General features: G+C 39.0%; 1 protein-coding gene across 2 annotated transcripts; it reads left to right on the top strand.

Moving 5' to 3' along the window:
* The first annotated feature begins 304 nt into the window (after positions 1 to 304).
* Positions 305 to 4,550, top strand: CDCA4 (cell division cycle associated 4). 2 transcript variants are annotated; one of them, XM_010086217.1, is made up of 2 exons: positions 305 to 396; positions 2,578 to 4,550. In XM_010086217.1, exons 1-2 carry the CDS (start codon positions 358 to 360, stop codon positions 3,331 to 3,333), a joined length of 795 nt encoding a protein of 264 aa, XP_010084519.1. In that variant the 5' UTR covers positions 305 to 357; the 3' UTR covers positions 3,334 to 4,550. The 2 variants fall into 2 exon arrangements, with proteins under 2 accessions (XP_010084519.1, XP_010084513.1); XM_010086211.1 differs by lacking the exon at positions 305 to 396 and adding an exon at positions 2,387 to 2,431.
* Positions 4,551 to 11,743: the final 7,193 nt, after the last annotated feature.

Raw genomic sequence — 11,743 nt, 5'->3', positions numbered from 1 at the left:
TTGTTCTTTAAATGGCAAAGGTGCAGGGATAAGGGAGAGGCTGGTCCAAAGGTCGGGGTAATAGCCTAGGACTGGGACTTAAGCTGGCAGTTTTCTTCTCCTGCCACAGATTTTGCGTGTATTGTTGGGCAAATCACCTTTGTGCTCTAGCTGTAGATTTGGTTTAACAGCACTATTCACGCTTGTAGGAGTGTTGTGATGATGTACTGAAGCAATTGAGAAAATACAGAGGTGTATAAGTTTCTGAAATGGGAAACTATTTTGTTCTGCATCTCCTGTAGCTGGCTGACATTTTGCTTCCTGATACTTGGTAGGTGGTGCTCTTAACTTTTACTGTATGGACTCTTGCTCAGTAGCATGGGAGAAGAGGAAGGACTACATCAAACACAACTACTGGTATGTGATTTTTTGCTTCTTAAATGAAACTGTACTCTAGTATTTTGTGCAGTCTGAGGAACAGGGTGACAAAGAACTGTTTTTACAATGTAAGATACTAATTGGAAGTAAGTGTTATAGAAAAAAAAAATCAGTGAATGCTGCTAAAAGTTTACCTTTTCTGCTGCCCTGTGTTCTGTTGGTGTGCCTTCGAATGCAGATGTGTGAAAACCAGGTTAGCATTCAATTGAAGTGTTAATTATTCTTCATAACAATATAAGTTGAACTAAGCTTCAGATTCTGCACAGTGTTTAATGTTTGATGACATAATCATACATGGTTGATTGGTAGTCCCAAAAGATGTCTCTATAGGTCAAGCTTCACATGGGGGGTGTGTGTTTAGAAATTATTGTACACACAACTTTGTAGGAAAAATTAAATGGGATATCCTCTGATAGGAGCATCTAAAAATCTGGAAAAGGCACTATCAAGCAAAAACTTGGTTGTGTTAACTGGGAATAATGCAAATATGTTAAGTTACTGGAGAAAACTTTAAAAGAACCTTCCAAAGCGTTTAGTATATTGGTAATCCATGGATAGCTCTTAAGAAGTCTGTGAAAAATGACCATAAGACCAAGTCCATCTATTCTATATTGTAGTTTCTGCATATTATGATTGCTACGTATTATGATTTCTAAAGAGTTTTGTACCTTCAGTGGAAAGATATCTTTAAGAGTTGGCAAATCCACAAAAAGGGTATTTCATGGATATACACCGCGATGTAAGAAGTGTTGTTCAGAGTCAGACCAAACGTTTATCTAGCGACTGTGGTAACCCCAGGTTTTCAGAGCTGATAAGTACGTAATATGTTTTGAAAGGAACAATGTTGTTGCACTTTGGTGGATTTTCAGGGACTCTGAAAAAGCTGAGAGCGTGCAAGGCAGAGGTTTGGGGCTTACCATGGGAAACGGAAAATGATATAGAATGACACCACAACAGTGTTTTGGTTTTATCAGCTTTTAGTTGGAAAACTTTGTTTTGTTTGGGTCACTACATTAAAAAAATCTCCAAATATTGGGTAAACAAGAATTCTAAGGACAGAAGACTTAGAAGGGACATAAAAAATGTGCATAAATGTAAGGATCAGGTACTAGCATTAATTTGCAGCCTAATTTTTATAAGACTAAAAGAAGTGACATCTACTGCATTTAAAAAAAATAAGTTACCTTGTATGTCAAGAGATCAGCTGCAGTTTTTGGATGGGGCACTGTTATCAAAATTAGTGCAATTCAGAAGAAGATCTGGAGGCTAGTGCTTGAAAGTTGTCGTACCTTGGAAAATGCAACAAGTGATTTTTCAATGTAAATAATGAGAAGCCTGGATGCACCCTGCTTATTTTTAGCTGGTGAACCTAAACTAGGAATACAGCAATTTTGCTGTCTTATAGTTAACTGGGAAAGAAGTACAGAAGGCCATACAGAGGATGACTATGCCTGGCCTTACTGGACTTGCACAATTCATATTGGAATTACGCAGTTCAGTTACTCACCTGAGTAAGGGAACTGGATGGACTGCTTTGGGCACTTCAGTTGAATGTCTCAAGATATCTGGAACAAATCTAGATCTTGCTCTCCTTGTAGCCAAATTAAACTAACCTTTTCAAGTATGCTGCCCATGGTATTTTTTTTCATGTTACTTTGTTAGGCATGTTGATGTTCTGGAGGGGTCAAATCTTTTAAAGATGGTGTGCCAGGTTGTATTTTTATTTCCGAAATCAGAGGTTAAGCATGCCAGTTGAAACTCAGGAGGAGCGAGGAGAAACTGCCTCTCCAGTAGGTGAAATACAGCTGTTGAGATGTTTGCTTCTGTGCAAAGCAGCAGCTCCTAACTTCCATCAAGTGTGGAGCTTAATGGGAGCCAGGAGCTGGGAGACCCTGCCTCTCTCCGATGCCATGACTTGTGGACCTGCTCACTCCTGGTTCCCGAGTGCCGTCTTTGGGACCCAGTCCATATGTTCCTGACCCCCGTTGTACCACACTGGCCATTCTATAACCTGGTATAACAATTCTGATGTTCCTATCTTAAAAGAATTTGTTGTTTAAGGTTAAAGTTTTCTGTTTTGTGTTTTAGTCTTTTTTCCACCTCCCTCTTGAGCTGTTTAAATTGTACAAAATTTTTTTTCTTTTTTTTTTTTTTTAACAGGACACAATGTTTATGCGAGGATTAAAGAGAAAATGTTTTGATGGTGAAGAAGATATTGAAGGAACTCTGGCTGGTATTAAGGCTATTCCTTCGTATAATCTTCAGCGGCAGTCACTTTTAGATATGTCCTTGGTTAAACTTCAGCTGTGTCACATGCTGGTTGAACCTAACCTTTGTCGTTCAGTACTTATAGCCAACACGGTACGGCAGATCCAAGAGGAAATGACTCAAGATGGGACTTGGCAGATGATCAATACACAGAGTACAGGGCAGGCATCCCTGGATCGTCTTGTTTCAACAGATATCCTCTGTCGTTCATCTAGGGAACAAGCTGAGGGAAAGCATGTTCCGGGCTATAGTACTTTCAATAAAGACTTTGAGAGTGACCATGCACAAGATAGTTCAGAAACTATGTCAACAGCCTCTTCAGTGCAAGCTCCGAGAAACCTGCAGAGCAACATGTGGGAAATGGAGAATCCACAAGAAAATAAAGGAAATTTTCAAAAATCATTAGATCAAATATTTGAGACACTGGAGAATAAAAGTCCTAATTCTGTTGAAGATCTGTTTCCAGAAGTTGACAATTCTTACTATGATCTTGATACTATGTTAACAGGTATGATGAACAACACAAAAATGGGACACTGTGATGGGCTTGAAACATTTTCTTCTCCAACAACTACAACTTCTAACTCTAATTGTAAATCTGATCTTAATGAGCTTGATCATATTGTGGAAATCCTTGTTGAATCCTAAACCTCCTTGTGTAGGAGATAAAGGTCTGTTAATGGTTAAAAAAGACTCGAGAAAGCTATTTCCACAGTTTGTTCTATCAAACCTGCACGTGTATTTTACAAATATCTATATATTATATAGATATATTAAAAAAGCACTTCATATTGCAAAATAACGTTAACTCTTAAAGTTAACCTGCAACTTGTAGTGTAATAATCCGATTTATTGTCCATTGAACTGTAAGTACATATGATAAACATTTTTAAGTTTGGGGTCCAAGGCTCTTGAAATTGGGTTCCTTTTACCCTTTTGTTCTAGCCTTTGATGGAGGATATACTCCATGAGAAGGGATTCTCTCATCTTTTTCTTATATTTTTTCCCACTAAAAATGGTAATAAACTTAGAGAGAGGTTGGATAACTGGTTTCCTATTTTCCTCTGGTTTCCACTTTGTTACACCACATAACTCCTACCGTATCTTCTGCTTCTAAGTCACTATGTGGCTCTTAAAGAGCAGTATGCAATAGTTCCTGTTATCCTAGCTAGCTTATTCTGGGTTTTGCTACAATTTTTGCTTCAAAAATAGTTTTAAAGTGTTTATTGGTGTTTAGATTTTTCCAGGTATTTTCCTAAAATATATTTTTACTACAGATGTTATGTCAGCTGCTAACTTAGTAACTTTTGATCATATCTGCAGTTGATGTATTTTTGAAAGATTTTCAAAAAGGGATGTTTTTTTACTGTGAGCTACCCAATGTAGTTCAGTAAAGTGTATGTAAATGTAAATACATGGTTTTATACTTTACATTAAAATGTAAGAGCTGTTTTCATGATTCTGTTTTATAGAGTAGTACTTTACTAAATTGAGAATTGTACAATTATGCTTTTCATACTCCGTATGCTTGAGTGTCATTAGAGGAAGAGCTTTGATCCAGCTACATACAATTACATTTAATTCGTTTCAGACCATATTTTTTGTTAACTATAAACCTCAATTACGCAGGTTTTTATTTATGTGTATTTATATGTAAATGTCATCAAGTGAATTGTTTATCACTGAAGTCTACCATCAAATATTTGTTTATATGGGATAACTTTCTTGCACTAATTATTACAAAAAGTGTTACTAGCGGCCTTTAAATCCCAACTGGTACGTCATGATGTCTTGTCATAATTAATACGCTCCACTCTTACCAAGGGTTTCCTCCTGCCTTTTTTTAATAACAAAAGATAATACAACATGGGATGGTCTTCTTTTCTTCAAGTACTCACATTTATTTTAGAGTGTATATAATTAAGCTTATTCCCATGAGATTTTTTCGGGGGAAAGGACATAGATCAAGTACAGTATATGATTTAGTGATAAAATTACAAATTATTACCTTCACAAGCTGGTACTGAACAAGCTGACCTGAACTAGCAGGGAGGTGGAGAAGGAGGAAAAGATTGACTGGTTTCCAGAATGTGTTAGCATTGGTTGTGCCAGGGTCAGACATCTGCTCATCACTCAGTTGTTTTCTGTAGGCTTGAACCAAGCAAGTTGGTGAACATGAAGAGGGTACATTTCTGTCTCTGACAGACTTTGCCTTCCCACAAGTGACCTTACCTACTATATACTATTCTTTTCAGATTCTCAAACCCTGGGTGGCCAGGGGTGTAAAGGACATTCCAGTATCACCACCACAAAAAAGAGACCACTGAGCTTACGATTTCAGCAAGTGCTTTAGAAGCATCTGGTTTGGGGAAAAACTGCATGGCTTTGCTAAACTTTTCAGACTTGATAGTTGAATGCGTATTAACTCAGTCACATGAAACCAGGCAGTTGGTGTGAGTCTTCAGTGAATTTGAAAATGGCTTTTGTATTAAACTTGGACGTGAGATAATTCTACTGTAAAGTACTAACTACTGTAGTAGTTAAACATTGCTTCCTTAATTCAAGTTTGATTAATAACTTCATTTAAATTATGAAATATATATAGATAAATGCAGGTTCAGTTCATATATTACAGCTGAACCAAAGAAACAAGCCAATACTACGTCTTAATCAATAGAGATATCACTCATAACTGAAAGGTGTTGCAGTAGTATAGCCTGTTTCAGGAGGATACAAATATTGATGTGAACTGTCATATCTCACAGTGACATAACAGTCTGTTTTATTTGGCAGTGTTTGTTGCAGTATCAGAATCCTTCCTTCGAAATCATAAATCCGCAGGAAATTTTTCTTGATGCTTTTCTGTGTGTGAATAGATCCACTCAGTTGGACAGCAGATGCCTTAGGGTAAAGCAGAAAGCCAGGCAGCTTCAAAGTTTCATAAAGGGAACATTAGCATTCAGTTGAATAACTAAGTATCTTCTGTCCTTTTGGGAAAGTTCTCCAAAACTGCTCAGAACTGTGGTTCAAAACCCACAAGTCTGAACAACTGTGAGTGTTCCCCTCTGACCACCCCCTGTCTTCCATTTTCTTGAAATGAGCAATTGCCTGTTAAGATATTTTAAAAGATGCTCTCCTGCCTCCTTAGCGTGCGTCAGTCTCTGTGTTACAGGCAGGAATTCGTAGAATTTGTTCATAACTCTGAAACTGTGTATGTCAAATGTATATGTATGTATATATATAGTATCAATATCTTGTTGTACGAGGCATCTAGCTGGGGACGTTGCTGAGAAAGCTATGCCTCGTTAGAGCAATTTGTAGAGTATTTGGCTTAACAGGAAAGGTATTAGGCAGGTATGCATTTAGGTAGTTAAGCATTTAAACAGAAATATATATCCTGTTTTATCACATTCATTAAATTTATGCCAAATCTTATGTGCTTTTACATGCCCAATATCTTGGCTCAAATCTTCAGCAGCTGTAAGAATTTGTATTGCTGAAACTTGCACAGTCACTGTACAGAACTGTGTGCCTAGAAGTGGTCTGACTTTGCAAGGACCAGTCAGTGCAAAATCAGCCTGTCTCCCTACTGCTTGATTGGTGTGTCTCAGGCTAATTCAGCGGCTTGTTCTGGGTAGCTTCGCTTCTGTTTGAAGAAAAAAAAGAAAAAAGAGCTTTCTTTTCTAACTTTCATTGTCATTTCTTTACTTAGGCCAAAGAGGTCTTAGTTAAATATGCATCACTTAAAGGTTTTTAAAGTATATTTCCCCTCTATATATTCTTCCAAGATACTGAGAGACATTAGAAATGATAGAATGCCCGTAGGACAGTGAGTTTTAAATTACTTATTTTGTGAACTGTTACTACAAATGGCAAGAGATGATACTTGCTGATGGTGATTTTCTTAATTTCTACATATAAATGGGAAATAGTTTAGTTAAATGAGGAAAAGCGTCTGTACGATTTTGCAACTGCTTCTAGCAGCCTTTTTTCTTTTATGCACTCCTAGGGAAAAGAGTTATGAATCTCACACGGCAGTCAGCGCCCCATCTGAAACAAGGCTGTTGGTCTGAATGACATGACCCAGCTTTAGACTTGCACAAAAAGAAGTACTCTCAAGCAAATAGCTAACATCAAATCCGCTTCCTTCTCAGGTAACCTTGAATATCTGTCCCCTTCTGCCTCTCTGCCTGTGGTTGTATTTTCTCTCCCTTGCAAGAACATCCAGAACATGTGGAGCTTCTGGAGCTCAGGCATTCAGCAAAGGGAAGAAGTGTGAGGATCCAGGCTGTTAACAATGGCTGTTTGTGCATGAAAGCTTGTCTGCTTATCGCTTCCCAGTTTGTTTGGCGTCTGTGGTTTTTTAATCCCCTCTCTATTCTACAGCTCTGAGCCTATCTAGCAAAAGATGTGGCCCATCTCTATGAATGTAGCCATATTTGCATAAAAGACAAATCCAGTAATTGAAGAGGGAATAGTTTCCTGGGATGGAAAGTACCTTTCCAGAGCACCTCAGAGGCTCAGCAGTGAGGGGTTTCAGCCTTGAGCAGGTTAGGACTTCACATGCAAGCCTTCACACTCACCAGGAATTAACCTGTTTTCAAAACTGTCCTTAGACTGGTTTTGAAGTCTCAGGTAGGTCTGGACTGCTCTAGTAGGCACTTTCAAAAGCATTATTGGAAATTGACTGATAGTATAGTTTTATATTGTAATTATCAGACCATTATGGAAGTCTTGTGCCTCAGAATATTGATTGGAGTGTACTACTGCTTTACTGTTCTGCAACTTACTCCATATTCCCATATAACTAAACAGACTCTGTCAAAAGCTAGGATGAAAAAAATATCATTTATTTGCTGATGTCTAGGATAAGACAAATAAAAATGCTTACAAGAGTGACTTATTTTCAAAGTGAAAGTATGTTTATGTCTCAGACCTAGGATGTGTAGTCCCCTATGCAAAAAACCCATGAGTGATCATGACAAATTTTGATTGTTCATCAACTTACATGAGTGTGATTTCACACTATGTGACTAATACTAAAAGTACAAAAACATCAAATTCCAAAGAAATTAAATATACATCTTAGGAAAATATGTATTTTTGTCAATTTGTCTCGTTCAACTATAAGCTTTCACAAGGATTGTCTGAACTCCTTTTGGTGTCTCTTGCAAAGGTGACAGTTAAGATAAATTTTCTTTTTTTTTTTTGAGGAAGTTCCATGAAGAGATGAAATCCCGCTGAATAATTCAAGTTGTCAGGAAAGATTTACTTCAGATGTCTGTACTGACTTGACTTTTTTTAAAGGCAGTGAAAAATACTAAAATTTCATTACCTGGCACGATTTTCATAAGTTTGTATGGTAGCTTTTGTTTAAATGCAATTAATCCTTTGCTTAACCAAGATTTCCCCCCAAATTAGTGTTTTATGACTTAAAGAATTCTTGTGGTAAATGTTGATGCATGACCAACATGTCAACAGGAAAATATAAAGCTAGGGGCAACTTTCCATTGCAGGGAGAACATTCAGTAATTTCAACTGTCATCTTTTTAGGGAAGAATAATTGAAGATACAGGTGATTACATGACTTCTTGCAAAAACAGAACTAAAAAGAAATTGTATCCACATGTCTTCTGTATTTGGAAGTCCCCTAGGAGCATGTGGGAAGTGGCAAGTAAGTATTGCAATAGTAGAGAGTTACAACAAAGGAACAGCATATCGTATTTTTCACGTGCCAGTTACAGGCAAGTTTTGGAGATACTTCAACCTTGGGCTGTACAAGCTTCCAAAACAAGACTTTTTAAGGAAAAGCAGGTTATGCTGGTAAACAAAAAAAGAAACACAAAGAGAGTTTAATACTCAGAGGAGAAAAGCTACTTGTAACAAATTCACTTTTCTGTGTATAAGATCATTACTGAGAGAAATGCTAGTTATAGAAAGTACTGGGTGTTGGGATTTTATTTTTTTTTTTGTCCAGTGAGATGACTGAAGTTTCAGATAAAGTTGTTCAATGGTTATTTGTTTTAATTGAAACCCAGTAATATGGTTTGCTTTTGTGTCTGCTTTGCTGAAAGGTAGGGGGAGAAAGTGCTTTTTCTTGTAAATTGTGGTTCTTCTGACAAAATAGAATAATGGTTTATTTAGTATTCTGACAAATATTCAATAATGTGGGTTTTTTTTTAAATTACCATCTTGAGTCATGACACTTTTTTTTTTTTTTTTAACTTGAGTAAGTGTAGGATTAGTTAGTAATTCACAGAGGCTTTACCACCTAAAAGAGGCGGTAAAACTAACCAGGCTTTAATGCAGTGGGCACTACCCTTTCTCACTTTCCTAGGGAAGTAAGGCATATGGGACCATTCTACCATTCAGCTTCAGAATTAATTTAAACCAAATCTGATAGATCTCGCAGTCACTACATTTTTAGAATATTTTTTTTTAAGTGTGGAGGTGAACAAGAGATCAGAAGAAAACTGCATTCTGTACTGATATCCAGTAATCCAGATAAGGGAGTAATCCAGGACAGGGAGAGACATGAGTTTCCAGGCATGAGACCAGCTTCAAATAGAGCTTGTACCTTAGACACAGAGTCAATTAATCGCAAGCATTAATCCATAGGAAACCAGTCTTCATTAGTTCCTGTGTTCCTGGAACTGTGTTTTTGAATAGGTGCCTAGTACGAAGGTAAGCAGAAGTATCAGACCTCCAGTAATCCTTTCAGATGAGTTATATAGAGAACCCTGACTGGTTCTGGGGTTTTTCTGGTTCATGTGAAATTTGCTGAAAAAGCAAAAATGCTGCTCATGAGAATGGTATCTTGGCCTGCTGCAGTGAGTGTAGTCATACTGAAAGACCATGTTCAAATCATAAAAATAAATACATTGTTATGTCCTCTGCCTCTCTAGATTAGTTTAAGGCATTAAGGACTCCTAGAACATTACCTCATTTGAGAAAGTAAGGGCCTTTTAAAGAAGGTTTTGTCAAGACCTTAGATGCGAGCTCAGACCTCTGAATTCTGAAGAGAGCCTGTGAGACAGGCACAGCTCTTCTAGCTTAAGATGTGAGTTGGACAGGACCTTACCTTAGCAGGACCATAAACCACTGCTAAGGTGAACTGGGTTCCAGTTCTCTTATGACTCTCACTGCTAACATAAGTGAACAAGTGACAAAAACCTTTACAAATAATCAGTGTACTTTGTGTAATTTGTATTAACTTCTCTACATGTTAGGCCATAAATCCAAAGTGTGTGTATTTAAACAACTCTGTGTTAATTTTTTTCATAGGTCTTGTCAGAGCATGTATGAAACAGAACTGACCTTTCTAAAAACGCCTGCTGTAGGACACACCCTTTTCAATTAAAACAAAAATTGGTTGCAGAACAGCCAACGCATGAGGTTAATAACTTAAGCAAGAGTGGGGAAAGTGGAGTGACTGGTGTTGGTCTCTGCCAGAGGTCTGCTGAACGGGGATAAATGTGCTTTACCCATCTAGGCTCATGGCATCAGCAGTTGGAAAGAGGGAGGACATGAAGGCAAAGGGGCTGCGAGAACGGCAGGGTGGCTCAGGTATTGCATGAACTCGCTGTAGCTCTAGAGAGGAATGAATTGTCTGCTTTACCAGTGTTACGGGGTTGCTCAGAGAACGTATAGTTTTGGCCAGCTGGGGTCAAGTCTAGAAAATCTAATTTTTGCTCAAGTTATTAAAATGTTTTGGGTGGTGGTGCTGGTTAAATCACCCTTTTATATGCTGCATTAGACATAATCTCCTTCCAGATATGTCCCTGCTACACCAGCTACCTCTGTAGCCTATCCTGTACCTATTCCTCGGAGATAATCCCCAGCATATGGCAGGGGTCAGTCCTGGTGCAGTACTCCTGGTTGTCCCTGCCTGACTTGAGCAGACAGAAGAATGATGGACATCTTAGAGTTACTCTCTCTTCCACTTAAGCCACAGTGCATGGTGGGAAGGGAAGGGGTACAGGAGGGATATCTGGTCCACTCCTCCTCTTCCTTAACACTGCCATCGGTCCCCCGCTTATACGTGGTGCAGCAGATGGACCGTGGGGGTAGAGGTGTCATCCCTGAGCCATTCGGGGAGGCATCCTCTCCAGCACAGCCCCGGCAGCGTGTCAAAAAGGATTCATTAATGCTTGCAGCAGCATTCGCTCCCCTTCTGTGCTCCGTGACCCCCGGCAGCAGGGTCAGAGCACAGCTGTGGCCCAGAAATCGAGAGAGGTGTCCTGGAGAGGGGGTCCCCTGGCTTCCAGCAATGGATCCTGCGGGGGTCAGCTACGGCTTCCTGCGCCTCTCTGCCCTTCGCCCCTTCCTTCGGGCCACCGGCCCTGCATGCTCCTACCCCTTCACAAATGCCCGTCAGGAGACACGAGGGTTCCAGTCTGTTGGACCTGAGGGGTTTCCAAAAGCCATCAGTTTCTTTAGCCGAGTAATCACAAAAAGCAACTCGTGTTTCATCGAAGTTGATGAACGTTTATCTCCACCAGAGAACTGCAGGTGTTTCTGTAGCATCTACTAGATCAACATATAATCTGTGTGATTTTGGTTTGTGCTTGCTTTCAATGTTGGAAGAACCTGTCTGTGCAAATGTGCTTGATTTTTGTTTGCTTTTACTGTGCTGGGGATTAATCCCATCTCTGAGAGAGCAGAGCAGCTTTTTGGGGATTCATCAGGTAATCCATGGTAGGGTTCGACAAAGGCTCAAAATCAATCTTTACAAATACTTGAACATCAGATTTTGAAATCTGGTTTGCATGAACACTTGTGCCAATAGAACTCGATTACGCAAATGCCCGTGGAAAGCAAATACAGGAGGTTTGAGCATGGCCAAACCACCCCATCTTTAAAGAAAAAAAAAGTGAATATTTATGGAAGAATTGTGCAATGTTTGATGTAGCTTTATCGCTGGGGAAGAGACGTTTGCGCCTTTTTATCCCAACTGCCCTGGACAGAGGAGCTGTAGGGACGCTGCTGCACGGAGGCCCTCGCGATTCCTCCCAGTTAAATTTGGCAATTTCCGTCAGAGACCGAGTTTAAACCAGAA

The sequence above is a fragment of the Pterocles gutturalis genome, unplaced genomic scaffold (assembly GCF_000699245.1).
Source record: "Pterocles gutturalis isolate BGI_N339 unplaced genomic scaffold, ASM69924v1 scaffold52406, whole genome shotgun sequence".
Taxonomy (NCBI): Eukaryota; Metazoa; Chordata; class Aves; order Pterocliformes; family Pteroclidae; genus Pterocles; species Pterocles gutturalis.
This window is presented reverse-complemented; position numbering and strand designations above follow the sequence as displayed.

Coding starts and splice junctions, on each gene's coding strand:
- CDCA4 (XM_010086211.1), top strand. CDS start 2,387: ATGTTCCTGACCCCCGTTGTACCACACTGGCCATTCTATAACCTG. Junction 2,432..2,577: donor ACTGGCCATTCTATAACCTG/GTATAACAATTC, acceptor TTTTTTTAACAG/GACACAATGTTTATGCGAGG.